The sequence below is a fragment of the Poromitra crassiceps genome (genome assembly GCF_964638095.1).
Source record: "Poromitra crassiceps genome assembly, contig: HAP1_SCAFFOLD_585, whole genome shotgun sequence".
Lineage (NCBI taxonomy): Eukaryota > Metazoa > Chordata > Actinopteri > Beryciformes > Melamphaidae > Poromitra > Poromitra crassiceps.
The window spans coordinates 11,623-39,281 of NW_028151823.1; the positions used below are offsets into that span (position 1 = coordinate 11,623).

General features: G+C 43.4%; 1 protein-coding gene across 1 annotated transcript; it reads right to left on the minus strand.

Moving 5' to 3' along the window:
- Positions 1-245: 245 nt before the first annotated feature.
- On the minus strand, positions 246-14,706 carry LOC310771387 (NLR family CARD domain-containing protein 3-like; the record flags this gene model as incomplete). Its single annotated transcript, XM_083664010.1, has 6 exons — positions 246-303; positions 4,083-4,256; positions 10,275-10,448; positions 10,985-11,158; positions 11,254-13,051; positions 14,679-14,706. 6 exons carry the CDS (start codon positions 14,704-14,706, stop codon positions 246-248), a joined length of 2,406 nt encoding a protein of 801 aa, XP_083520136.1.
- Positions 14,707-27,659: the final 12,953 nt, after the last annotated feature.

Below are 27,659 nucleotides of genomic sequence, written 5' to 3' on the forward strand. Positions count from 1 at the left end.
GGAAACTGCGCCCTCTGGGTGCAATAGTCTGTATCAGTATCGCCATTCAAAGTCAACAAAACACAGCACCAGAAAGCTCTATGTACATGTGACATTGGGTACTCACCACATGATGAAATAATAATCCAAACGTCATTTTCGTATCAAATCCGCACTGAGTTACTTCCTTGTTTTACTGAACACCGCTGTACAGCGCATGCGCGGTATGCCGCTCATGCTGTCTACGGGACGCAGGCACAAAATGCTTAGTGCCAGGAGAGGCCTTTGGAGGGCGCTGTGTGACCAATGGAGGCGACATTCTCCCTTTTAGAATACACAGGACCATCTTCAATGACTAAAAAGCTGTTATATTAAGGTGAAAAAGTTACTGATGAGGGGTTTTAAAGCCCCCCTCCTGTCAGTTACTCCTCCCTGTTTCACCTTTTATGTTCTATGAAAACGTACATGTGCACGCGCTGTAACAACACACATCACCATTTGTGCCAAAGAGCTTACATTGATAAGAAGCAAAGCCTAACAGTTTGTTCCACTGCAACATAATGACTGGAGGCGCTGTTGTAAAAGAAGCAGAACAGTCCTCAATAGGTCCTCTGACAGATCAGGTCGTTAAGTTTATTATGTCCGAGGAGTCTATTTAATGAGCAACTTTCAAGTGATATAGGACAAAAGCTGGTTATGACAACTATGATGTCACTCAGTGGTGATGGCTAAGTAGGTGGGCCTGAGTAATGTCATCAGTGATGTCACTCGAAATCTTCACAACAGCATGGGCTTCAGGAAAGCCCTTTGAGCCTGTATGATAGGACACATTTAGTTCAGTTTCTCCTTATATTTACGCATCTACTTCTTCCTTTCTTCTTTCACAAGCAAAAGACCAGGCAAGGCCTGACAACAGCAGGGCCATTTGCAACTATTTTTTATCAGATATTGGCAAACACTGCTTTGTTTCATGTATCTGGTTTATATGCACAGTCCTATGGTCAGTTAGGGAAGCTGGCTCTATTGAAATCTTCAAAACTACACTCAAAACCCATTTATTTTCCCAATCATATGGTTGTGTTTGATGGTGTCATTCTCTGGAAACATTTACTAGCTGTTGAGTATATATAATCCTGAATTGCTGAGCGGGCTGTCTCAAGCCAGCAATATCAGTATAAACTTAGACTTAGACCTAATTTAATAATGGCATCAGTCGACCCATTAGCTTAGTAGCTATATGTAAACGCACATTATTACTGTAATGCATTCATGTGAAATTGACAAACTGACCGAAATAAATTATTTACTTACTTACTAGATAGAAAATCTAATAGCTGGTGAATAAACTTAGTCCTGAACTGCTGAGCGGGCTATCTCAAGCCAGCAGTATCAGTCTAAATTTAGACCTAGACTACCTAGACCTGAATTAGCAGTATAGTATTAGTGATCCTAGTAGTATGGACAGAATATCTAATATCCGCTGAATAAACTTAGTCCTGAACTGCTGAGCGGGCTGTCTCAAGCCAGCAGTATCAGTATAAATCTAGACTTGATTTTGTAGTATAGTATCAGTTGTCCCAGCAGTATAGGCAGGAAATTATTAGCTGCCAAACTTAGTTCCACCTCTGCGCAGATTCCTTCGTACTGGCTCTCCCCTCTTCTCTCTCTCCTCCTCAGGTGTCCTTCACTGGCCTGACTTGCACCCCCGCCCGCCCGTCGACCGCCACCTCAGCCCTCGATCTGATCGTCATCGTCCTGGCCACCTGTCGTCACTCTGGCCCATCTACCCACTACGCCTCCCCTCCTTCCCCGGCCTCATCATCACCACCGACCCCTATCCTCCCCTCCTCTCATCTTGGTTGATGCCACCAATGCGGACTCATGGATCCCTCAGATCACCCTCGTGGAACTCCTGATCATTTTCCCCCGTTTCACCTTGCTAATTAGCTAGTATTCCCTGAACTTACTAACACTTAAAGACTCAATTTTCTATTTCTTTTTGGAATCTACCTTTTTACACTTTCAACTTTCTTCCCTGATCTTAGGATCATTTAAAGACTACATTTTCATATTGCTTTTGTTAGACTCCTATTTACATTTTCAATTTTCTGTTCTTTTTTATAAATTTTATTTCTATAATGTGAAACTCTGTAAATGGTTAGCCCGGCATCTTCTCAGCCTGTCCCGGAGGGGGGTCCCCAGAGGGGGTCCATAGTTGGGCCCCTACAGCACATCGGCCCTCACAAGGTTCCTCCTCAGCCAACAAGTCACTGAGGCAATCCATGTGGTGCGCACTGGGGGTGAGGGGGGGGGGGGGGGGGCGCTGTATCCCGGCCTGGCCTTCTCTCACACGCCTTATGTGTGTGGGGGCGGGGGCCGGGGTGGGGGGCATCGGTGCTCTCCATCACTGGTAGAGGGATGCTGGTAGGTTAGAATAGCTTAGGTTAGGCGATAGATTAGCTACAGCCTAACTGTAGGCTGTATACCTGTTATAATGTTCAGGCTAAATCAGACTAGAGCAGAATAGGACAGGGCAGACTAGGCTGTAGATTAGCTAGATTCCCTGTGTTCTAGTTAGTTCTGGTTAATGGCTAGAGTAGTCAGATTGTCTGATTTGCTCCCCCCTTTTCGTGCTCTCTCCTTTCTCACACTCTAAAGCATGGCACTCATTCTACTCTAAAGCATGGCATCCCCTCCTTTCCCTGTTCTCTCCTCATACTCTCTCATACTCCCCCTGCTCTCCCTCCCCACCTCCTCCCTTTCCTGAACTATCCTCCCCCACTATTCTAAAGCATGGCACCCATTCTATTGTATACCATGGCACCCATTATCTTTCCCCCTTGCTCCTTCCACACCTCTCCTTCTCTGCTCTCTCCTCCCCCACATTTCCCATTCCCTCCCCACCTCTCCCTTTCCCTGCTCTCTCCTCCCGCACATCCCCCGCTCTCCCTCCCTCCTCCCGTCTTCTGCTCTCTCGTCTTTCTCCCTTCCCCACCTCCTCCCCTTCGCTGCTCTCTCCTCCCCTTCCCTGCTCTCTCCTCCCCCACATTTCCCATTCATGTGGGAAATTGACCTCATCACTTTCCTGCTCTCTCCTCTCACATTCCCCCTGCTCTGCCTCCCCTGCACACTCCCCACCTCCTCCCTCTCCTGATCTCTCCTCCCCCACTATTCTAAAGCATAGCACCCATTCTACCCTAAAGCATGGCACCCTTTCTATTCAATATTTCTATATTTTCTATATTTCTCTATCATATGATTGTTCAATGTGTTTTCCTTACTACTGTAATTGCTACTGTTGTGTCAGCTAGAATTAGCTAGACATATTTTCTGTGAAGTCCTCTGAGACATGCTTGTGAATTAGGGCTATACAAATAAACTTGACTTGACTATGGTCTCATGCAGTCACAGTAACGTACGTGCTATACTAGTTGACTGTTGTCTTTGCAGTGTGTTCAAGTGCACATTTTTGGCCGTGACACAGGAGATGTGAGGTGATGCAACAGTCGGCATTCTTTGTCTTTTGAAGTTTTGGTGGTGTGTTGCAGCCTTAAGATATCCGCTGGAGAAAATAAAATCCATGCACAGATTTACCTCCTATAGGTCCACAAATTTCACATATATTATTAAGCTCCGCCAGCGCCACACAGCTTCCGGCTCGCTGGTTGCTCGCCAGCGCATCCCAGTGGGGCGGTGCTTATAGTAAAAATCTTGTCTAAAAGTATTAATATTGAACATGTCACGTGTCTAATTTGCACTATTCAACACTGCATTTTCTCAGTGTCTCAGAAACACACTCGGCAAGTTTGAAGTCGATCGGACGAACGGCTCTCGAGATGTGTGATAAACAGAGAACATACAGACAGACAGTCGTGCATTTATTAGGGAGATACACACTTACACTTCCTCACTCCTGGTTTCAACCTCTGGACTCCACCATGGTCCACACTGTGGGGCAAACAAAGTCAGACCAGAGTATTCTATTTGAGGACAGAAACAAAACCTTCCCTATGAAGGGTTTTCCATATAATAGGGACCGGTCGTTATTTATGGAAGGGGTCACTGGAGGAAATAGGGGAGGGTGATGCGTTTTAAATATATACCTGAGAGAGTCCAGTCTCCAGTGTGGATCCTCCAGTCCAGCAGAGATCAGCTCCACTCCTGGGCCTCCTGGATGATTGTAGCTCAGGTCCAGCTCTCTCAGATGGGAGGGGTTGGAGCTCAGAGCTGAGGCCAGAGAAGCACAGCCTTCCTCTGTAAGCAGACAGCCTGACAAACTGCACACACACACACACACACACACACACACACACACACGCGCCTACTGTGAAATTAGTTGTGATAATGCCGTCAAATTCTAGCAAAACGGTTACTGCCTCATACAGTTGGCTGGTCAGCTCTGTGGTTATGTGCTGCAGTTTGAGAGTTCCCTACTCACTGTCTGACAGAATATTAGAAGTCATTTCTACTTTTTCAGGTTTCAACAACTGAGGCAGCTCAGAGAGGAAAGAATGAAATGCCCTCATGGAAAGTCATTTAGAGGGGCTATGAAGGGCTAAATGTTGGTATCACACCTGGTTTAAAAAATACATGGACAGAGAAAATCACCCACAGGTGTTTGTCTGCTGATAGTAATCTGTATGTAAAGCAGGATGTAAATGGCCATCTGTTGATCAGGTTAAAGAACAACAACAATGCTGGCAGTTGTTGGGGAATGTTTGATTGGTGTGCTATGGGCTAAAGCAGGGATACTCAACTGGCTTTGCCCAGGGGCCACTTTTTGAACCACCAAGCAGAATATTAACAAGCATTATACCATGGTCTGGGTGAATACTCGATTCTGATTGGCTGCAAGGTGTCCATTAATTTGTGATAATGTACAGTGATAATGTACACCTAGCTAAATGTTCTGTTCACCGTTCATATAAATGCGGCAGGATTACGACCACGACAGAGCCGTTTGAGCTCTATACCACCGTTAATGCTTAATATGGCACTTTTATAAGTTTAGAAAAAACATTAGTCGGTCAAAGTTAGCTTGACTCTAGAATTGTGCCAGGTGCAGGCACTAAGCGGCCATTTTATCCAATGATAGCCTAATCTTGAGCAGCCGAGGGGACTATTTTGTCTCGCCAGTTCTTAACTCATATTCAAGGTTATGAAAACTAGATTTTGATTGCAAAATGCATGGAAATATAAATGAATGGTCTTGTTTTGTTTCTTTGGCAAGTGACCATGGTATAAGCGGGTTAATGCACTTCAAGGTGTCCATTATCCAGAAATTATTGGACTTCGTGGCTTCGCCTCGGACGGTTTACGCCTCCATGTCGTCCAATAATTTCTGATAATGGACACCTCGTCGTGCATTAACCCTTACATAATCAGAGTGAGAATGCAAACCCAATATCCAGTGTATTGGAGGTACTGTACAGCAAAAGGTAATAATTCAGTTTCTTCAATTCAGTTCAGTTCTCAAATGTGTTCAGAGTAAACCCTCTTCCCAAACAAATCAATAAAGGATCTCTCTTCAAAAGAAAATTAACCTACTTCTCATGTGTGCACAAAGCCGACCTGTTTGGTTACATTTATATCATATAAATTAAGTAGGCTACATATATAGTAAGTGCCTGGGTGGCAAGCAGGCTGCAATACTTGACAATTTAGCTGGAGCTCAGTCAAACTTTATTTAACAGAAGGGTTGAGTAAGCGCTGCGTGGGTCCTTAGTAAAATCACTGAAACAGGTGCTCTTTGGTGAGGGTGGAGAGAAGCATGAGAAAATGTTCAAGTTGGATCCTTGTAAAAGTAAAAAAATGGAGTAGAGTACAGGAAAAACTTGAAAAATCCAAGGCCACTCTGTTTCTGTAGAACAGTTAAAAAGCCTTTATTGTGGCATGGCTCAATCTTACACAATTAAAAAGACCAACGCGTTCAGCTACAGAGAGCCTTCATCAGGGTAGAGGCCCAACACTGAAATGCATGCCATTTCATGGTAATAGAAGTCATCCCCAAATCTGCCAGAGGAGGGGATAGACTCAAACATCTCCTCCAAAGAGAAACCTTTTGGATTGTAACCCTAAAAGCAAATGATGATATTGATTTCTCTCTATTTCTCTGAGTCAGACATTGTTTTTTGTTATTGAGATATTTTGCTCAGTTACATTTATTTGGTTCCTCATCGTGTAGCTTCCTGGGAGGTCTCTATGGCCTCAAATTTGTAGGCTGCACAATTGTTGCTGGTACTGTATTTAGTTACTCCTGTCAGGTTGGAGTGTTATTCCTCCAATTCCCTTGCCCTGAGCCTGACCCGGGGGATATGTGAAGTGTACCCTTTCAGACATGAGGCATGTTGCTTTCATACATGTGGAGCATGTAAAGTAGGGTGTAAAGTAGAGAGGGGGCAGGGGTGGGGGGAATTTGGACATGACCACACAATGGGGAGTTGTGAAAACTGACCACACAGCTGTACTTCACTGTCTGAGCATAGCCTTAAAGCAGCTACGAGCAAGGTTTTCGATTGTTATTAAACAGTCTAATTTTAATATTGATGCCTCACTTCTTACCTCTAATAGTAGACGAGACCAACGCAGAGTAGTCTCGCTTGAATTCTGAATGACCCATCTCACCTTTTATTCTGTGACTATGATCTGCTGCCCTCGGGCAGACGATACAGAGCGTATAGATGTAAGAGTAATCGCTTCAAGCTCTCTTTCCTACCCACTTCTGTGTTACTGCTGAACAAACAGGCGGCACTGCCCCTTCCCCTAGGAGGGTGTTCCCACAAGAGGAGCGGGTAAGGACTCAGTCGTAGGAGGCTGTTCACTGCTGCTGTAACCTCTTTTAAAAACCAGGTCATATGCAGGTTGGTTTCTTCTCACTTTTTTATATTTTATTATTTTATTTTATTTTATTTATTTTACTTTTTTTATTATGGTAAATGGCCTGCATTTATATAGCGCTTTTATCCAAAGCGCTTTACAATCAGTAGGTAGTCTACATTCACCCATTCATACACCGATGGCGGCAGGCTGCCACGCAGGGTGCCTACACACCATCGGGAGCAAGGAGGGTTAAGTGTCTTGTCCAAGGACACAACGACAGCAGCTGGGAGGGAGCGGGGATCGAACCGCCAACCCTTGTGTCATTGGCCGACCCGCTCTACCTCCTGAGCTAAAGCCGCCCACTTATTATTTTTATTTTATTTTATTCTCTTAATTCTTTTTTATTCTTACTCTTGTTTTTATATTGAGTTACTGGTTTTATTTAGTTGAGTACCCCACTGCTCTTGAGGAGAGGTCTGTACCTCCAAAAATTGTATTTATTTTATCTTCTATTCTTTTACATTATCATATGGGAAATTGCAATGAGGGTTGTGCAATAAACCCATGATGACTTGTGCAATATGCTTACGAGCAATTAGGATGAAGTGTTGAACCAATGAACCAACCAGTGTTCGCTGTCTTTATTTTTATACTACACCACTTGCACAATTTCCCAGTGGAAGTGCATGTTAGCAAGGGACTACACTGTATGTTTCGATGTGTTTTTTTCTGTCTGTTGTATGTATAGTGTCAAAACCTCTATACTTGCGATATGTGGCTGTTGTATGGGACTATATGCCCAAGACAATTTTCCCCTCAGGGACAATAAAGTTCATCTCATCTCATCTCATCTCAACACCGAGAGAATCGGCCAGTGTTGTCTTGATGATTAGTCTGTCTGCAGCCGGGGCAGATCAGGAAGTGAAATGAAACGGTTTGCGGCAGCCACTTCGGCCATAACCACAAAATAACAAAATTACTTCCAAACAAACTGTTAGAATATAACGAGAGATGTTCGCGAGAGTAGCAAGCCCCTGGATGTAGCGAGCATGGCGTTCTCCTTGTTTATGGTATGTTGCTAGGCAGAGCGAAACGGTTGAAGGCAGGCAGCTGCCGTAAAACGTTTCATTTCACTTCCTGATCTATCCGGCCCGCCGGAAGACAGACACAGACTCTATAATCATCAAGAGAGCAATCTCCGATTCACACGGCTTTGGTCTCAGCTACTATTATAGGTAAGATGTGATGCATCAATATTACATTCAGACTGTTTAATAACAATTGAAAATCTTGCTCGTAGCTGCTTTAAGTGAATCGCATTAACATTCAACAAACTATCATGACATGCAGAGTCTGAAAACAAGTTGCTAAAAATAGCTAATGGGCGATAACTGCTAACGTTCACAGCATATAATCGTTTGCGCATAACGTTAGTAATTAATTAAACAACCCTACAACTCACGCCCAGATGCATCGATTTCCTCGAGTCTCAAGCGCTAAAAATAAAACAGGTCTTTGCTATGTTCAGTCCTAAAATGCGTCAACCCTACTAGAATTATACAGAATACAGGAAGCTAGACGTTTTTACCTTCAAAATAAAATCAATGTTGTATTGCTTAGTAACAAGAAATCAGAACGGTCGACTCACTACGGGTTAAAATTGACTTTTCGAAGGGAGCAGATATTCTTCCAGTTTATCTCTGTTCTGTATCTTTCAGATAACACACACAAAAAAACATTACATGTGCATTTACTTCATTTAATTGCCATTATTGCGAAGGTTATACCCTAAGTTTCCGTTTATACTGCCTGACTTGACGCTACTTGGAATTTGCGGTTCTGCACGTGAATCTTCACAAACGCTGTGTAAACATTAAATCAAAGGCAACCAGATCCAGATACCCTACCTAGCGATGTCCAATACTGGGAAGCAGGACGACCCTCGCGTCCAAAAATGCTAATTAAATGTGTGTGCTGTGCGAAGCTATGCAGAAATGAAATAAGATCAAAGCCATGAGCATTTCAATGCAGCAACATGTAGCCTGTTGGCTGACACACACGGAGCAGGTTCGAGCTTCATTTGGAAAAACTGAAACGGCATGTTTTTTTTGCTCGCTCATTCACATACAGTATAATTATAATCTGCCACGCTGGCTTTCTGTCTCCCTCCCTCTCCTCATGCACTCACTGAGCTGGCTACTTCACGTAGCTCTTGGGGGGGGGAGACAATCCTTCCCTGATACAAGGGCTCGAGGTTGTCTTACCTCCGGATAGTAGGAGGGTCACGGGAGCTTGCATAGCTCACCAAAATGTGTTCATACATACATACACCGCCATCCGGATGCCCTCTAGATACTGTAACTCCCGAATTCCAAGGCATGTCTGAAAGCGGCTTATGGTATCGCCGTTCAGTCACCCAAAATACAAATTCTAACAGTGCCAGAAACACTCACATGTACATGTTGTGACTTGTGTACTGACCACGCGATGAAATATAAACAGTGTTGGTCGTGTTACTGTAATTACTTACTTTTCCAGTAACAAAGTAATATAAGGCGTTACAATTTCCAAAACAGTAATTATATTACAGTTATTAATCCAAGAAAGGCTGCGTTACTGCGTTAGATCATTGCCCGCCAGAATGCAGTGTTTTCTATGTAAAAAGAGAAGAAAAGAAAAAGTAATCCTCACGATCTCAGGTAGACCTGTCACGCAGATGCGCACACATACGTCAGAGCGTGGTTGTGCACAACACGGGACGCCGGCTACTTCACAGGCAGGAATTATTTCCTGTGCCTCTCTGTGGTGCATCTGGGTGGGATCAGCCTCTCACTGAACGTGCTCCTGTGTTAGACCAGCACGCTGTGGAGTGGGTGAGAGTCATTGTTCATGATGGAGCGTAGCCTGGTCAGCGTTCTCTTCTCCGACACCGCTGTCAGAGAGCTCAGCTCCAGCCCCACAATGTCCCTGGCCAGTTTGTTGGTTCAGTTTGTTGAGTCTGTTGGCGTCCGCTGCCTTCAGCCTGCTGCCCCAGGACACGATAGCATACAGGAAGGCACTGGCCACCACCGACTCATAGAAAATCCTCAGCATGGTCCGGCAGACGTTGAAGGACCTCAACCGTTTTAGGAAGTAGAGACGGCTTTGCCCCTTCTTGTAGAGTGCTTCAGTGTTCTTAGCCCAGTCCAGTTTATTGTCAATGTATACTCCGTGGATTGAAACAGGGGTCACTGGTGCCGGTGTTATGATCAATTAGGGTCCGGGTCGGGTCCGATTCTATCACTATCTATTCTATCATTATGTGTAATACCCGAGTAGACCTGTGAAGACCTCTATAAAGGATTGAACATGTTGAATCTGACCAAACATCTCCAAACAATTCCAAACAACGACAGCCAGCAACGGGGCACCAAACAAACATCTGTGTTTGTCGGAGAAGGTTTGATTGGTGTACCATGGGCTTAAGGGATACTGACCTGAGACTCTCCAGTCTACAGTGTGGACTCTCCAGTCCAGCAGAGAGCAGCTTCACACCTGGATCTCCCAAGTCATTGTTACTCAGGTCCAGCTCTCGCAGACTAGAGGACTGGGAGCTGAGAACTAAGGCCAGAGCTTCACAGCTTCTCTTTGACAGCTTACAGCCACTCAACCTGGGGAAGAATTAGCCATGAACAAGAAATTTGAAAATAGTTTTTTCTGTATATTGCATTTCATATTGAAGACATCAAGTTATGCATGCACCTACAGAGATTTATTGGAGGCTTTGACCAGCGGCAGCAGCCCCAGGAGAGCCTCCTCTGCGCGTGCTGTGTTTTCATACATTTCTCTCGTGATCAGCGCTGATCAACATGTTCAATCCTTTATAGAGGTCTTCACGGAGCTACTCGGATCCTAGGACCTGGGACCCGACCCGAGACCCGTACGGGTCCGGGTCCATATTTATTATGATCAATTGGGGTCCGGGTCGGGTCCGATTCTATCACTATCTATTCTATCATTATGTGTAATACCCGAGTAGACCTGTGAAGACCTCTATAAAGGATTGAATATGTTGAATCTGACCAAACATCTCCAAACAATTCCAAACAACGACAGCCAGCAACGGGGCACCAAACAAACATCTGTGTTTGTCTGTGTTTGTTGGAGAAGGTTTGATTGGTGTACCATGGGCTTAAGGGATACTGACCTGAGACTCTCCAGTCTACAGTGTGGACTCTCCAGTCCAGCAGAGAGCAGCTTCACGCCTGGATCTTCCAAGTCGTTGTTACTCAGGTCCAGCTCTCGCAGACTAGAGGACTGGGAGCTGAAAACTGAGGCCAGAGCTTCACAGCTTCTCTCTGACAGCTTACAGCCACTCAACCTGGGGAAGAATTAGCCATGAACAAGAACTTTGAAAATAGTTTTTTCTGTATATTGCATTTCATATTGAAGACATCAAGTTATGCGTACACCTACAGAGATTTATTGGAGGCTTTGACCAGCGGCAGCAGCCTCAGGAGAGCCTCCTCTGAAGCAGAGTATTTCTTCAGGTCAAACACATCGAGCTCTTTTTCTGATGACAGTAAGATGAAGACCAGAGCTGACCACTGAGCAGGGGAGAGTCCGGCTGTGGAGAGACTTCCTGAACTCAGGTGATGTTGGATCTCCTCCACTAGAGAACGGTCATTCAGCTCATTCAGACAGTGGAACAGATTGATGCTTTTCTCTGAAGAGGGATTCACCTTGATCTTCTCCTGGATGTACTGGACCGTTTTCTGATTGGTCTTCAAACTACTTCCTGTCTGTGTCAGCAGGCCTCTTAGGAGAGTCTGATTGGTCTCTAGTGAAAGACCCAGGAGGAAGCGGAGGAACAAGTCCAGGTGTCCATTTGGACTCTGTAAGGCCTTGTCCACAGCACTCTGGTAGAGGCGTATTAGTTTAGATTTGTCTCTTGATAGTGTTGACCACCAGGATGTTGATTGACTTTCTGACAGTAGATTGACACCAGTGTTGATGAAGGACAGAAAGACATAAACTGCAGCCAGAAACTCCTGAATGCTCAGATGGACAAAGCAGAACACAGTGTCCTCGTTCAGCCCACGCTCCTCTTTAAAGATCTGTGTGAACACTCCTGAGTACACTGAGGCTGCTCTGATATCAATGTCACACTTTCTCAGGTCGGCTTCATAGAAGATTAGGTTGCCTCTCTCTAGCTCCTCAAAAGCCAGTTTTCCCAGAGAGAGAATCATCTTCCTGCTCTCTGTATTCCAGATTGGATCTGTTTCAGCACTCCCATGATACTTGACATCCGCCTGTTTGGACTGAACCAGCAGGAAGTGGATGTACATCTCAGTCAGGGTCTTGGGCATGTCTCTTCTCTCTCTGGTTTTCAACACAAGCTCCAGAACTGTAGCAGTGATCCAACAAAACACTGGTATGTGGCACATGATGTGGAGGGTTCGTGAAGTCTTGATGTGGGAGATGATTCTGCTGGCCTGCTCCTCATCTATGAATCTCTTCCTGAAGTACTCATCCTTCTGTGAGTCAGTGAAGCCTCTCACCTCTGTTACCATGTCAATGCACTCAGGAGGGATCTGCTTGGCTGCTGCCGGTCGTGTGGTCATCCAGAGGTGAGCAGCGGGAAGCAGTTTCCCCTTGATAAGGTTTGTCAGCAGCACGTCCACCGAGGTTGACTCTGTAACATCAGTCACAATCCTGTTGTTCTGGAAGTCCAGAGGAAGTCGACACTCATCCACACCGTCAAAGATGAACACAACTTGGAACTTGTCAAATCTGAAGATGCCTTTGGTCTCAGGAAAGAAGTGATGAAGAAGTTCCACCAAGCTGTACTTTTTCCCTTTCAGCAGATTCAGCTCTCGGAAAGTGAATGGAAATGTGAACTGTATATCCTGGTTGGCTTTGTCTTCAGCCCAGTCCAGAGTGAACTTCTGTGTTAAGACTGTTTTCCCAATGCCAGCCACTCCCTTTGTCATCAATGTTCTGGTTGGTTCATCTCTTCCAGGTAAGGGTTTAAAGATGTCTTCACTTTTGATTATTGTTTCCGGTCTCACTGGTTTCCTGGATGCTGCTTCAATCTGTCTCACCTCATGTTCATCATTGACATCTCCACTCCCTCCCTCTGTGAGGTAATGCTCTGTGTAGGTCTGATTCAGAAGTGTTGGGTTTCCTGCTTTAGCAATCCCCTCAAACAGACACTGGAACTTCTCCTTCAGACTGGATTTGTGATTACGTTGGCACACTCCAGCAAGAGTTTCTGAAAGTACAAATTACATCAATCAGTGGATGTTGCTGTAAATATGAGAAGTGTAAATATTAATCTGTGAATGCATACTTTTCCTAACCACATGGCATCTATTCTGCTCATCACTGGTGGACAAACAGGTCCTGACTGTGTGTGCTACCCAATGTGAAATGCATCTGTGGTGGCATTTGTTTTTAAATAATACTGTGTTCAGCATTATACACCCACATGAATAAATCAATGATTTTAGCTGATGATTCATGAGGATTGTGAATATTATTTTGCAATCTGGAATTGAATCAATCTTTCTTGAGAAATGTCTATATTTAACTAATCATATATCTCCCATTTTCCCACCACTTCCTCCCTCCATCATGTTAAAGCTGTTAAAGCCTCTTACTGCTCTGCAGAGAGTCAGCCAGCTCCTCCTGCTTCATTCTCCTCAGGAAGAGCAGTGTGATGTTTAGAAAAGCCTCCTCCTCCTCCCTTGGACTCTCTAAGCATTCTGGGTAATCTGGACTCAGAACCAGCTGGACTCTCTTCAGCTCCTTCTTCACAAAAGTGACAATGTTCTCCTCAAGCAGCTGCAACAGAATAACATTTGAATTGAACATTCTGAAAAATAATAATAATACTGTAATAACATCAGATCCACTGGTCTAAAGAGTGCAGCTTGAAGACCTCATCAACCAACAATCTTTATTTTACCAGGCAAGAAGTTAGTTAAGAACAAATTCTTATCTACAATAGTGACCAGGAAGTAGGCAAAAGACATCCTGATGGAACAGGGTTTGGGGAGAAATAGTCTCAACGCCAGACCCATGAGAGTTGTTACGCTGATACACTACGTTACTGCATGCTGCAGATCTCTCTCTGGGTCTGGGACACTCCCCTTAGCCAGCTGGGGACAGAAGTGAACCGTTCACTTGTCCAGTGATTGGCCAGTGGTGGATTCAGTCTCCACCACTTCAGTAACGACTTTGCAAAATCTGCGATCAGACGACACGGGAGTAGTGTCCTCTAGAGAGAGAGTGGCGTCAGCGGAGGACCAACATGTGAGACTCATTAGCCAATGAACAGCCAGGAATGGGTCTAGTTTTGCATGCTAAAATAAAGCTGATAATGTACAATTTGATTCAAGGGGGGGAAAACCCTTTCAGAGTACAACACAAACTGTCTATTTTGCTGCAACTCGGCAGTGCTGCTTAATCCAGGACCTTAATTCCTGGAACTCTTGAGAGTAAAAAACTGGTCCATTGGAGCGAATGGAGATGTCGGGACTCTTCTATCTACATGGCTCTGCACGGGAGGCGCAGCCCATTTTTTGAACCGCTCTCTCATTGGTCCTATGTCACTCATTCAATTTCAACCCGCCTAGACCCGCCCTCAAACCCCAGCAGTGGCTGTGAAGTGGCACAGACTAATTTGTGTAGTATGCGGAGCGCAGGGATTCAACATACTATTTGAGTCTTGGGAGAGACTAGAGGAGAAACAACAACAACAGACTGTTATAAGACCAGAGTAGTTGTTTTGTAATTCAGTAGCTGCAGTAAAATGTGTTGTACATTTACACACCATAAATATGGAGTCTAGGTCTGTTTGAAGCTCCTGGACAGACTGACCACTGGGAACCTCTGACCCCTCCTGGTGGACTCTGGAGAACACATGAAGTATTAGGTCATATAATGTCACAGACGCACACGCACGCACACACACACACACACACACACACACAGATGCACGCGCATGCACACACACACACACACACACGCAAACACACACAGACGCGCACACGCGCGGGCACACACACACACACACACACACACACACACACACACGCAGTGAAATCCACTGTAAATTAGGGATGCACGATATGGATTTTTTTCAGCCGATACGATAACCAATAAATATCTGCTTCTCCTGGCCTATAACGGATACAATAACCGATAATTATTTCACATCTTTGTATTTAAAGAAATAAGTTCTTAACCTGTATTTTATGCACACCTGGGGTGACAAAAGACAGATGTGTTGAGCAAAGATGGATGATTTAAAAGACTATTCCATAGCTCTGACCTAACCAAATCTAACTGACATCACTACTGTGAACACAAAACAAAGAGCACTTCTGCACTTCAGGGTCCAGCTTATTAACTGTCCCTAGGATCAAATCAAATCACGGGAAGGCTGCATTTACCCACTATGCTTCTGCTAGCTGGAACAAATTGCCTGAAGACCTCAGATCTGCCCCAACCTTACTTACTTTTAAAAATAGACTAAAGACTTTTATGTTTACCGTCGCTTTTAACTGCTGACAGCTACTATGCAAACCCAATGAGTCCTCTATAAGTTTTAGCTCTTTCTGCAACTGCTGCGCCTGCTGCCTATTGCACTTTTTTATACTCTTTTTTTTTAAAGTTTTGTTGTGATGCTTTTAAATGTCCATTTTATTTCTTCTTTTCGTTTATTTTCCTGTAATACACTTTTTATACTCTTTTTTTTTAAGTTTTGTTGTGATGCTTTTAACACATTCACTGCCAACAACGTATGAACACGTTTTCAGAATCCAGCTGTTCCCTGCCAACAACGTGTTTACACGTTTTTGGCATCGATTTTTTTTTTTTGACGGTGGGTTGTGCATCTAACCCTTTTACATCTCTTATATAATTATTGGAGCCACCGAACGTTTACAACCCATTCCACCGACCCACTAAGTGGCAACAGTGCTCTCCTGGCTAGAGGAAGGAAAGCATTTTTTTAACTTGTCACGCCATTCTCAGCCCAGCCATTCTCCTTTTCGCGCTGATTGCTGGCGATGCGGGATTGCAAATTTACATAATAGATTCAGCCGATCTACTATGATCGGGTGATAGATTACAGGTGGAGGAACACACTTTGAAACACGCAGCATAAATATGACCAGAATCGCAAAAGCTTCTCTCAACCAAAACTCCAAACGAGCGAGTCCATCCCGACTTCCTCAAACAGCGGCCGTGCAGACATGCAGGCACAGGAGAGCAGCAAAGCACTGACTGGTGACAAGCTTGTCCGCCCACGGAGGGAGGAGTTGAAGCAACTCGAGAGGGAGGGAGAGAGAGAGAGAGAGAGAGAGAGAGAGAGGGAGGGAGAGCGAGAGGGAGGGAGAGAGAGAGAGAGAGCGAGAGGGGGAGGGAGAGAGAGAGAGAGAGAGCCAAAAATGAATGGTTAAAGTGACTGTTCCATCCAATTTCACAAAAAGCCGTTTATCTCTGAATATTCTTTCTGACGCTAAAACCATGCTGTATTCAACTGCTAATGCTTACATAACTACTAACTCTACAAACTAACTCTTTTAGACAGAGAAAGTACACATTCTATTAGTACTTTTGAGATATTGTATGTTCACAAACTCCAAGCTGAAACGAATCCTCGGCTCTTGTAAAATGAGCCATAATCCTCAAAAAACGGCTTGGCAGAAGCTACCTACAGCAAAAAAAAACGGCTGGCAGTCAATGTGTTAAATGTCCGTTTTACTCTCTTCTTTTCTTTTATTTTCCTGTCAACCATTTTATGTGAAGCACTTTGAATTGCCTCTGTGTATGAAATGTGCTATACAAATAAACTTGACTTGACTTGACTTGACTTCTGATATAATATTAGGGATGCACGATATATCGGCAATCATATCGGTATCGGTCCGATGTTGCTTTGTTAACACGTTCACTGCCAATGACGAGTTGAGTCGTCAAAAAAAAATCCAACGGTTGACTGCCAATGACGAGTTGAGTCGTCAAAAAAAAAAAAAAAAAAAAAATTGACGGTGGGACGTGGATCAACGCCCCCCACGTCTCCTATAAAAATATTGGAGCCACCGAACGTGTACAACCCATTCCACCGACCCACTAAGTGGCGACAGTGCTCTCCAGACTAGAAAAAGCCGAGCCAAAACTGCAGGGGAACGCGCGAGGAAACCATTCTCATACTGTAAAATGGATTGGCGAAAACGCTTTCGCTTTCGCGCATTATCGCGCTGGGAGCTGGCGGTGGGGGATTGCAAATTTGCATAATAGATTATGCGTGCAACACACTTTGAAACACCGGGCAGAAAGCCCACAATCGCACGCAGCTTCATTGCAGCTGAGCTCACAACCGAAACGACTCATGCAGACTCGCCCAAAGAGCAGCCGCCAGCAGCCAGGCAGCACAGACAGGCAGAGCCTCGCTTGTGACAAACGCTGCAAAGCCACCAGAGACACACCCACGAAGGGAGGAGTTTGAAGGAGAGGGGGGTTTCCTGCTGCTATGGAGGAAATTACTGTTCAAAACTATTGTTTAGATGTCTGACGTCTTACGCCAAAAATAAATAGTTAAAGTGACTGTTCTATCGAATTTCACAAAAAGCCATTTATCTCAGAATAAATTTTCAGACGCTGAAACCATGCTGTATTCTACTGCTAATGCCTACATAACTACTAACTCTACAAACTAACTCTTTTAGACAGAGAAAGCACACATTCTATTAGTTCTTTTGAGATCATTTGTGTTCACAAAATCTTAGCAGAAAAGAATCCTCGGCTCTTGAAAGATGAGCCAGAATCCTCAAAAAAAAAACTTGGCAGAACCTACCTACAGTATTGAAAAAACGGCTGGCAGTGAATGTGTTAATATCGGTTATCGGTATCAGCCAAATCCTTCACATTGAGATGAAATAATGCAGTAAATCTATGATTTATGGGCTTTTACAAATGTTTTTGAAATAAAGAAATGTATAACTTTTTAAAATTCAGTGTTTACATGTGTTTTTCAGTATGTACAAAATTTTATTATCATAGAAATGTGTTTTTATACAGATCATATCGACATCTGTAAATATCGGTTATCGGCCATAACAGCAATCTTAATATCGGTTATCGGCATCGGCCAAAATTTTCATATCGGTGCATCCCTATATAATATATATGATTGTTTTAGTAAAGTATCACTCAATTAAACAATACAAAAAATAAAGGCTTTTATTGAACTGAACCGCTTCGTCTGCAGATAAAACACAATGACAAAAGGTAATTTAGACTTTTATTGTCATGTTACTGATCTGTTTGAATTTTGCATTGGGGCCAGTTCTATTGAAGTGAATGGGGAAGACATGGAAAGATTAAAGATGAAAGAAAAGACAATATGTGATGTTGACAGATTTTTTTTTATGTAATGTGTGTGTTTCTTTTCCTTATTATTGGTCTCCAAACAGATGCTGGCTCTGTCCAGTTCTGCATATAGCTCAACTCAAAAGTCCCTATTTGGTTTATAGTGGGACTCCTGGTTAGTGGATTGGATTTTGGAGTTCATACTCCCAGAGCTGGAGTAAACCATATAGAATCATCTTTACCTGAAATGAAACGTCCAGGGATTGTGTGTTTAAGTGCTTTGAATACGGGGATGTTTGATCAGCCTGAGTGCCTGAGAGCAGGCCACGCCAGTTGAGCTAGTGTTCGCTAGGCACAGCAGCTAACATGAACACTAATCAAATGCATCCTCGTCAGGTTTGGTTTAACGTAACGTAAATTAATGGCCACTCTGAGACTGCTCATACACATGAGGTTACTGTCCTCAGCAGCAGCAGCAGCAGCAGCAGCAGTACACAGGATGTCCCGCTTCAACCCACCACGAACTAGGGATGGGCATCGAATTTCGAATTTTCGAATAATCGTTGTTATTATCAAGGTCGACTTTTATTATTGAAATTCGAAATTCGAAAAAAAAAATGTTTTTTTTTTTTTTTTTTTGTGAAATGTTGCATTGTCTCCCCTGATTCTAAATATAGTCGAATCGCTTGGTTTGAGCAAGTAAAACAATTTTTATAAGCATTTTAAGCAAGGTTTATGGAAAAATGAATGGCGGATGAAATCCCATGAAGAGGGAGAAGGGGTGACTTTGGCACCGCTTTGGCACTCAGACCTGAGCCTACTAAATATTTAATGAACCACTCATGATTGTCAAAACTGTTTTTTATTTTCGAAAATGTCAATGTCATGTAACATGACATGACACTTCAGTGGTGCAATGCTTGTTTGAGCTAAAAATCCACAGCAGAAGCTTTTTATATTAATTAATAAAGCCGTAGACTTAGAATCAGGGGAGACAATGCAACATTTCACTCACAATTTTTTTTTTTTTTTTTTTTTTTACTTTTTTTTTTCTTTCCGAATTTCGATTAAAAGTCGACGTTGGCCAGCGAATTTCGAATAGTGTTTTTGCTAGAAATGCCCATCCCTACCACGAACACAGAGCCACATGATACTCCTAACAGCAGTCCCACTCCTTTGAAACCCTCTAGCAAGTTTAGAGGTAAATCCTACTTTATACCTCCCAAGTACAGAAACCCATCTCTGGACATTTATTGTAGACTGGTTGAGAGGGATGCGTCTACTATCTTTAGTAAAAGAAAGGAGTACAAAGTGAGGAATAATCTATCTAAGGAACAACTGGATGAACTTAAGGCTATATAAGGGGTGATAAAACATTGGTGGTTCAGAGTGCGGATAAGGGGGGTGCTATCGACTCATATGACAGGGAAATCCAAAAGCAACTCAACAACTCTAAGTTTTACAGAAAGTTGGATCACAACCCCATTTCTGTCTTTAAGACACAGGTTCACAGTCTACTCAACCAGCTCCTTGAAAAGAAACTTATCACGAAACCTGAACACGCATTTATGAAAGTTGAGTATCCAATCACACCTGTATTTTATACTCTTCCTAAAATTCATAAATCATTTGTGGACACACCCCCTGGACGCCCCATAATTGCTGCTATGGGTTCTGTCACTGAAAGAATCTCGGCCTTTGTAGATCATTCTCTTCAGCCCTTAGTGACAGCCCTCCCTTCATACACAAGGGAGGAGGACACCCAGTAGCGGAGCGTACGCCGGGGCAGAGGGTGCGGCCGCCACGGGCCCACTCGTCAGGGGGGCCCATCAAAAAAAAAAAAAAAAAAAAAAATTTTTTTTTTTTTTTTTTTTTTTTTTTTTTTTTTTGCAGGCCAGGCCACCTGGCTGGCAACCTGTGTTTTTATTTTTCTTCTTCAGAACAAGCTTGTCTGTAAAGTGGCTTCACTGTAGTCTTTCTTGGACATAATATTACTTGGCTCAATGAGTGACAAATTGTGTTTTCGGATATAGGGGCTATCAGCTATTTTACACTTGTGACTTAAAATGACTTTATTTAATAAAGTCAGTGGTGTGAGTCTGAGAGGAATTCAATCAATAGACAATAACATTGGTGTGTTTAAAATGAGATATTCCACTAAATATGGCTAAAACCGATTCAAACATGCAAAAAAGGCACATTTTTCTTCGCGGCCTGGCAGGCCCGGTTCTACGGGGGTGCAAAAGCATGCATTGCACCCTTATTTGTCTGCATGCTCAGTTGAAAAGTAAAAAAAAAAAAAAAAATTTTTTTTTTATAAATGCTACAGCTGCACACTTACTGTTTAAACTTGAATTATAGTTGTTGTTTTTCTTTGTTCTTTGATGTGATTTTATGGCTTTTTGGCACCTATATGTAACCTTTTAAGGTTGAGATAATTGTATTATCATTATATGGTCCAAATATTTCAGTAAAGCACTTGAAACACTTGAAATATTCTTGCTTGGGTGGTATCATTCTACTTGAAATGATGGTCAAATGCATTATTTTTAGTAAAATAACATGTCAAATTTTTCGGACCCGAGTGGGCCCGGCCTTCGGCCGGGCATCTGCACCCCTTCCTATCTAGGATGCACCCCTAGTCATCTTGTTCTGGAACCGGCCCTGCGGCCTGGCCTTTTTTTTTTTTTTTTTTGATGGGGCCCCCCTAAGAGCTTCGCCCCCTCTGGGCTGATAGGGTCGCTCCGCCCCTGAGGACACCCGTAGCATCCAGTGCATCTTGGATCTTATTGAGTGTGTACAGTGTGCTGACATCTAATTATTGTTTATATGGTGCTGATTTCTTTATCCAGGTGTCAGGAGTGGCCATGGGGTCCAAGTAGCCGTGACACGCAACTCTAAATGGATTCTCCTTTAGAGTTGCGCATGGCTTGCCCTTCTCCGTGGAAGTCAGACCCAAAGCAAGCTCGGCTGGCTTCAAACATGCACGAATCACAAAGACAAAAGTACTCACACGTAGCCACGGGTGTCTTCCCTCACGCCGGTCTGGCAACGATGTTTGTTACCTTTCAGTTTACGAGTACGATGCTTATTTGTGTAGCCGGAAACGGTATCTTTCCCTTTTCAGAGACTCTTCTTCTGGGGGCGTGGCGCTGCTGTGCAGTTGAAACGCGGCCACGCCCCCAGAAGAAGAGTGGAGAAATACATATTCACGGACTTAAAATGACTTTATTTAATAAAGTCAGTGGTGTGACTGAGTGTGAGAGGAATTCAATCAATAGACAATAACATTGGTGTGTTTAAAATGAGATATTCCACTAAATATGGCTAAAACAGATTCAAACATGCAAAAAAGGCAAATTTTTCTTCGCGGCCGGCGGCGTGGGCCCCCCTAAAAGCTTCGCCCCCTCTGGCTGATAGGGTCGCTCAGCCCCTGAGAAGCGCCACTCTAGACCATACCATTTCCAAGGTATGATGGCCTTTTGGCCTGATCTTGTTTTCCTTATGTACTTTAAGGGCTCCATCTTCCCGACGGCGGTAATTTTGCGTTAGCGCCCGTTTTGCGCTGGAATAGCGCCGTGCAAAGCCCTAATTGTGGGCGTGTCAGCTCGCTGCACTTCACGTCATCTCCGCGCACATCTCCGTATAGGCGGGTTTATGCCCAAAAGTATTGTGGAGGTGTGGTAATGCCTGTGGCATGTGGTCTCCTACCTAAAGTAATCTAATGTTACACCACAGACCTGTATGGTCGGGAATTATGTAGCCTAATAAAACCATGACAAAGGAATTCTTATTTTTAAATCAAGGTGTGTTTTTTCTGGAATGCAGGCTATAGTTGAAACTCAACGTGGCATTCCGAGGAGAGAAGAGTGTGTGCAGGCGCGAGGAGAGTGACATCCATGCCGTGAGTAAATGTATCCAAGCAAGGACTTCCTGCACTGCACGGAGATGTAGAGACTGTCTGCGCTCAGGCGTACGTCTGCATTTCCTGGCGTTAAAATTGAGAGCACCCAAGGCGATTTCTTATTTCTTATAGGTGTTATTGTAAGTCGCTTGGATAAAAGCGTCTGCCAAATGACGTAATGTAATGTAATGTAATGTAATGCAATTTTTTTCTAACACCAACACCAACATTTTCTGTAACGCCTATTTTGGAACGGGCAACTCCCAAACCTCTCTTTGCGCTCGGCACATACCGACGGTATCTTCCCCACAGCGCTAAATGACACTTGCGAGGATAGAGGGTAGAGGGCCACCGACACGCCCGGGCCACGCCTACACCTGTGTCATCACAGCGCAAAACTGGACGGTGGAGGCAGACGATAGCTTAAGACGCTGGGAAGATAGCAATAAGAGGCGCGCAAACGCAGCGCAAACGATAGCGCCGTACAACGATAGGGCCCTAAGGGTCTGATCTATATGTATTTTTACCCTATATACTTGATGGTTATGTAAACATATTTGTCTACTGTGTGTCTGTTGTTGTGCATCTGTGGCTTTTATGTAACTTTTATGTTTCTTTTCTGGATCACATGACGGGTGTATTTAAAGTACATGGCGTCTTTGTAACAATTTTTATGTCTGAGGAAGAGCAGTAGCTCGAAACGTCAATGTTGGATGGCTAAATAAAAGGGTAATTGGAGCTCCAGTGTTTCACTTTGTACTGTTTTTTGGTTCCTGCACCTGCTTTACGTTTTTTGGATGTGCGCGACTGCCTCCAATACTTTTTGGTTTAACGTAATGCCAGCTCAGATGTTTCCCCTCAATAGTGCAATAGTGTTGTTATTAGGGCTGTCGCGTTAATTGCCTGCCGCTATTTTGGGTTTCGACTGCTCCACAGCGCCGCCGCCGGAAGTATCGGTTCTGGAGCGTGTACTGCACTGTTTACAATTGTGCATTTATTTTCTATTCAAGATATATTTCGTAGACATTGTTACCTCCTGTCTACATTGCACTTCTATTGAATTGAAAATAAATCTAAAATTCAAGATCACAAAGTACATTTATTTGCATTCATTTGATTCCCAATCACGACACACTGGTAAGAATTTTTAATATCTAATTAAAAATGCTTTGAAATGCAAAATAATGGCATTTTAAAGATGCGATACAAAGATGCGATTAATCGCGATTAACTATAGTTAATCGCAAGATTAATCGCAATTAAGAAAATGAATCGTTTGACAGCCGTAGTTGTTATCATCTGAAACTGTGGAACAGCCACACTGCTGGCAGCCATGTTTGGCTCTAGTGCGCCTGGCACCAGGTGCAGCTGTGACGTCACGAGCTCATGCAAAATGGCCATATTGGATGATAATGTATCGGTCCGTTAAATATGGTGCATTCTTACTGTAAATGCTGCTATGATTATTGGATGTGATGTTTTGAGAGAAGAAACTAAATCAACAGAGTATCATGACTTCTTTCCTCTGTTCAGTAGAATCAAATAAACTCATCTGTTTTCAGTTCTTACCTTTGCTCAGTAGACTGCTGTCCATGTTTGAAGTGAAGAGGATGATTCATAGAAAAGTCACTCTTCATGGACACACAGCTGGGTACAGGGGAGTCTGCTCTCTCCTGCTGGACTGGCCTTCAACACAACAGAGACAGACAGAGCTTTGACTCCTGATAATGAAGGGTTAATGATGTCACTGCTGAGCTGTAATGATGTCACTGCTGAGCTGTAATGATGTCACAGCTGAGCTGTAATGATGTCACTGCTGAGCTGTAATGATGTCACTGTTGAGCTGTAATGATGTCACTGTTGAGCTGTAATGATGTCACTGTTGAGCTGTAATGATGTCACTGTTGAGATGTAATGATGTCACTGCTGAGCTCTAATGATGTCACTGCTGAGCTGTAATGATGTCACTGTTGAGATGTAATGATGTCACTGCTGAGATGTAATGATGTCACTGCTAAGCTGTAATGATGTCACTGCTGAGCTGTAATGATGTCACTGCTGAGCTGTAATGATGTCACTGCTGATCTGTAATGATGTCACTGCTGAGCTGTAATAATGTCACTGTTGAGATGTAATGATGTCACTGCTGAGCTGTAATGATGTCACTGTTGAGATGTAATGATGTCACTGCTGAGCTGTAATGATGTCACTGCTGAGCTGTAATGATGTCACTGTTGAGATGTAATGTCACTGCTGAGATGTAATGATGTCACTGCTGAGCTGTAATGATGTCACTGCTGAGCTGTAATGATGTCACTGCTGAGCTGTAATGATGTCACTGCTGAGCTGTAATGATGTCACTGCTGAGCTGTAATGATGTCACTGCTGAGCTCGCTGTAATGATGTCACTGCTAAGCTGTAATGATGTCACTGCTGAGCTGTTTTGGAGTCTGGTCCGTCTGGTTATGCCAGCGAGCTAATCCAGCTCACGAAGCAGAGACGCAGACCGCACTGACCGGCTGCACTCCTGTGTTAGTTAGCGATAATAACAATACGACGTCCAGTCGGATATTTTCAAAATAAAACGATTCTGCACAAGTATAAAGCACACAGAAGCCATTGAAAATGTTGTATTTTGCTATTTCCCCTAGTTGTTATCATCTGAAACTGTGGAACAGCCACACTGCTGGCAGCCATGTTTGGCTCTAGTGCGCCTGGCACCAGGTGCAGCTGTGACATCACGAGCTCATGCAAAATGGCCATATTGGATGATAATGTATCGGTCCGTTAAATATGGTGCATTCCTACTGTAAATGCTGCTATGATTATTGGATGTGATGTTTTGAGAGAAGAAACTAAATCAACAGAGTATCATGACTTCTTTCCTCTGTTCAGTAGAATCAAATAAACTCATCTGTTTTCAGTTCTTACCTTTGCTCAGTAGACTGCTGTCCATGTTTGAAGTGACGAGGATGATCCATAGACCGGTCACTCTTCATGGACACACAGCTGGGTACAGGGGAGTCTGCTCTCTTCTGCTGGATCCTGCTAAGGATTGATCAAACAGGGTGGTGGCAGTAAACATGTTAGAGAAGCAGGGTTTTGACCAGTAGGTTGCCGGTTTGAATCCCAGTAACAACTTTGAAAGACAGAGTGAATGATTCTTTCTCCACCCTGTGCAACTACCACCACTCGAACTTGAGCAAAGATCTCAACCCCCAGACGGATCTGGTAGCTGCTCAGTGACCACCAGGGGGCTAGCTCAGAGTTTGACCAAGGGGCAAGCCCACCACCTTTCCCCTGAAGATGCGGAAGTCTTTGTTTAAGCTGTAATTCCTCGAATGGCCACTTGAGGCAGGACTCAGAAGTCCCGTCGTTCCTGTTAAAATGCCCCAACAGTAATTAAACATCTTTACAGCCTGGACCGAAACACGGTTTTGGTCTATATAGCTAATTTCACTTTTTTATAACAACTGTAGGGGGGGTCAATTTTTGCATAACTCAGCAGTTTACATTTAATAAAGGTTTAAAGTTATGCATAATTAAGGGCGTGGCCCGGTTGAGTGACAGGCGGCCATACTGCCACTGGATAGTGCTTTATGGTTAGTTGTTGTCTGAGCTCTGGTCGTGTTTGTGGTGTTGCAGTCTTTTTGTCCATTTGATCCTGCAGCTGTAGCCTTGTCTCCTGCATACAAAACCATTGTCTGACACATTTTAATTCCATCTGTTTTGGAATCTGGTCCGTCTGGTTATGCCAGTGAGCTAATCCAGCTCACGAAGCATAGATGCAGACCGCACCGACCGGCTGCACTCCTGTGTTAGTTAGCGATAATAACAATACGACGTCGCCGGATATTTTCAAAATAAAATGATTCTGCACAAGTATAAAGCACACAGAAGCCATTGAAAACGTTTTCTTTTGCTATTTCCCTCCCTTTCTGTGTGTGCATGATGCGGGGGGAGAGATTGACAGCACGCTGTGGCACACACACTCAGTCATAGCGTAATCAGTGTGAATCTGTTTTTGACAACTTGGAAGTCAGCGCCAGACAGCGCCCGCACATTCCCTGAGTTGTAGGGGTGTCACAATATATCGTCCTACGAAATTTCGCGATAGTAAAACGTCACGATATGTATCGTTGAGATGAAATCTCATATCGCAAAAAAAAAAAAAAAAAAAAAAAATTTTTTTTTTTTTTTCAAAAAATAGACTAAGAAACGTCTTTGTTTGTTGAAGTTCAATGTGTGGAAAGTAGTTCAGTTGAACAAGTCTCTGAAGAGACACATGAGAAGTTATACAGGAGAGAAACCATTCAATTGAGTTTCTGGCAAAACTGTTTACTTGACAGGAAAAACTGAAGATGCATAAAAAATAGATTAAGAAAAGTCTTGTTGTTTGAGTTTGAAGAAAAACTGAAGATGCATAATGAGAATTTATACTGCTGAGAAACCTTTTAGTTCAAAGTAAATCTAAGTGACGGTGTAACTCATTCTATTTCAAGATAAGCCTTATCTCCAATCTCATGTTTTTTCTAGTTGTTATTGTAATAACAATTTCCCACAACAGCATGTTTTGTATTTGTGCATTTCAAATAAAATACTACTTTTCCAGTCATATATTGTCATTATTCAAGTTTAAAAAAATATTGTTAAAATCGTATCGTATCGTATCGTTATCGTGAACCCAGTATCGTGATACGTATCGTATCGTGAACTGAGTGTATCGTGACACCCCTACTGAGTTGTAATGATGTCACTGCTGAGATGTAATGATGTCACTGCAATGATGTCACTGCTAAGCTGTAATGATGTCACTGCTAAGCTGTAATGATGTCACTGCTGAGCTGTAATGATGTCACTGCTAAGCTGTAATGATGTCACTGCTAAGCTGTAATGATGTCACTGCTAAGCTGTAATGATGTCAGTGCTGAGCTGTAATGATGTCACTGCTGAGCTGTAATGATGTCAGTGCTGAGCTGTAATGATGTCACTGCTGAGCTGTAATGATGTCATTGTTGAGATTTAATGATGTCACTGCTGTGCTGTAATGATGTCACTGCTGAGCTGTAATGATGTCATTGTTGAGATGTAATGATGTCACTGCTGAGCTGTAATGATGTCACTGCTGTGCTGTAATGATGTCACTGCTAAGCTGTAATGATGTCACTGCTGAGCTGTAATGATGTCACTGCTAAGCTGTAACAATGTCACTGCTGAGCTGTAATGATGTCACTGCTGTGCTGTAATGATGTCACTGCTAAGCTGTAATGATGTCACTGCTAAGCTGTAATGATGTCACTGCTAAGCTGTAACGATGTCACTGCTAAGCTGTAATGATCTCACTGCTAATCTGTAATGATGTCACTGCTGAGATGTAATGATGTCACTGCTGAGCTGTAATGATGTCACTGCTGAGCTGTGAGATAGAGAACAGTTATCTCATCTTACCTCTTAGCTTTGGTCCGGCTGTCATGTTCCTCAGACAGAGAGAGCCCCTCCTCTCTCTCCTCACACTGACTCATAGTGGAGCCAACAACACCTTCACACAAACACACCAACTGCACTCAGTCATTACTACAAGCTGTTATTACAGGAT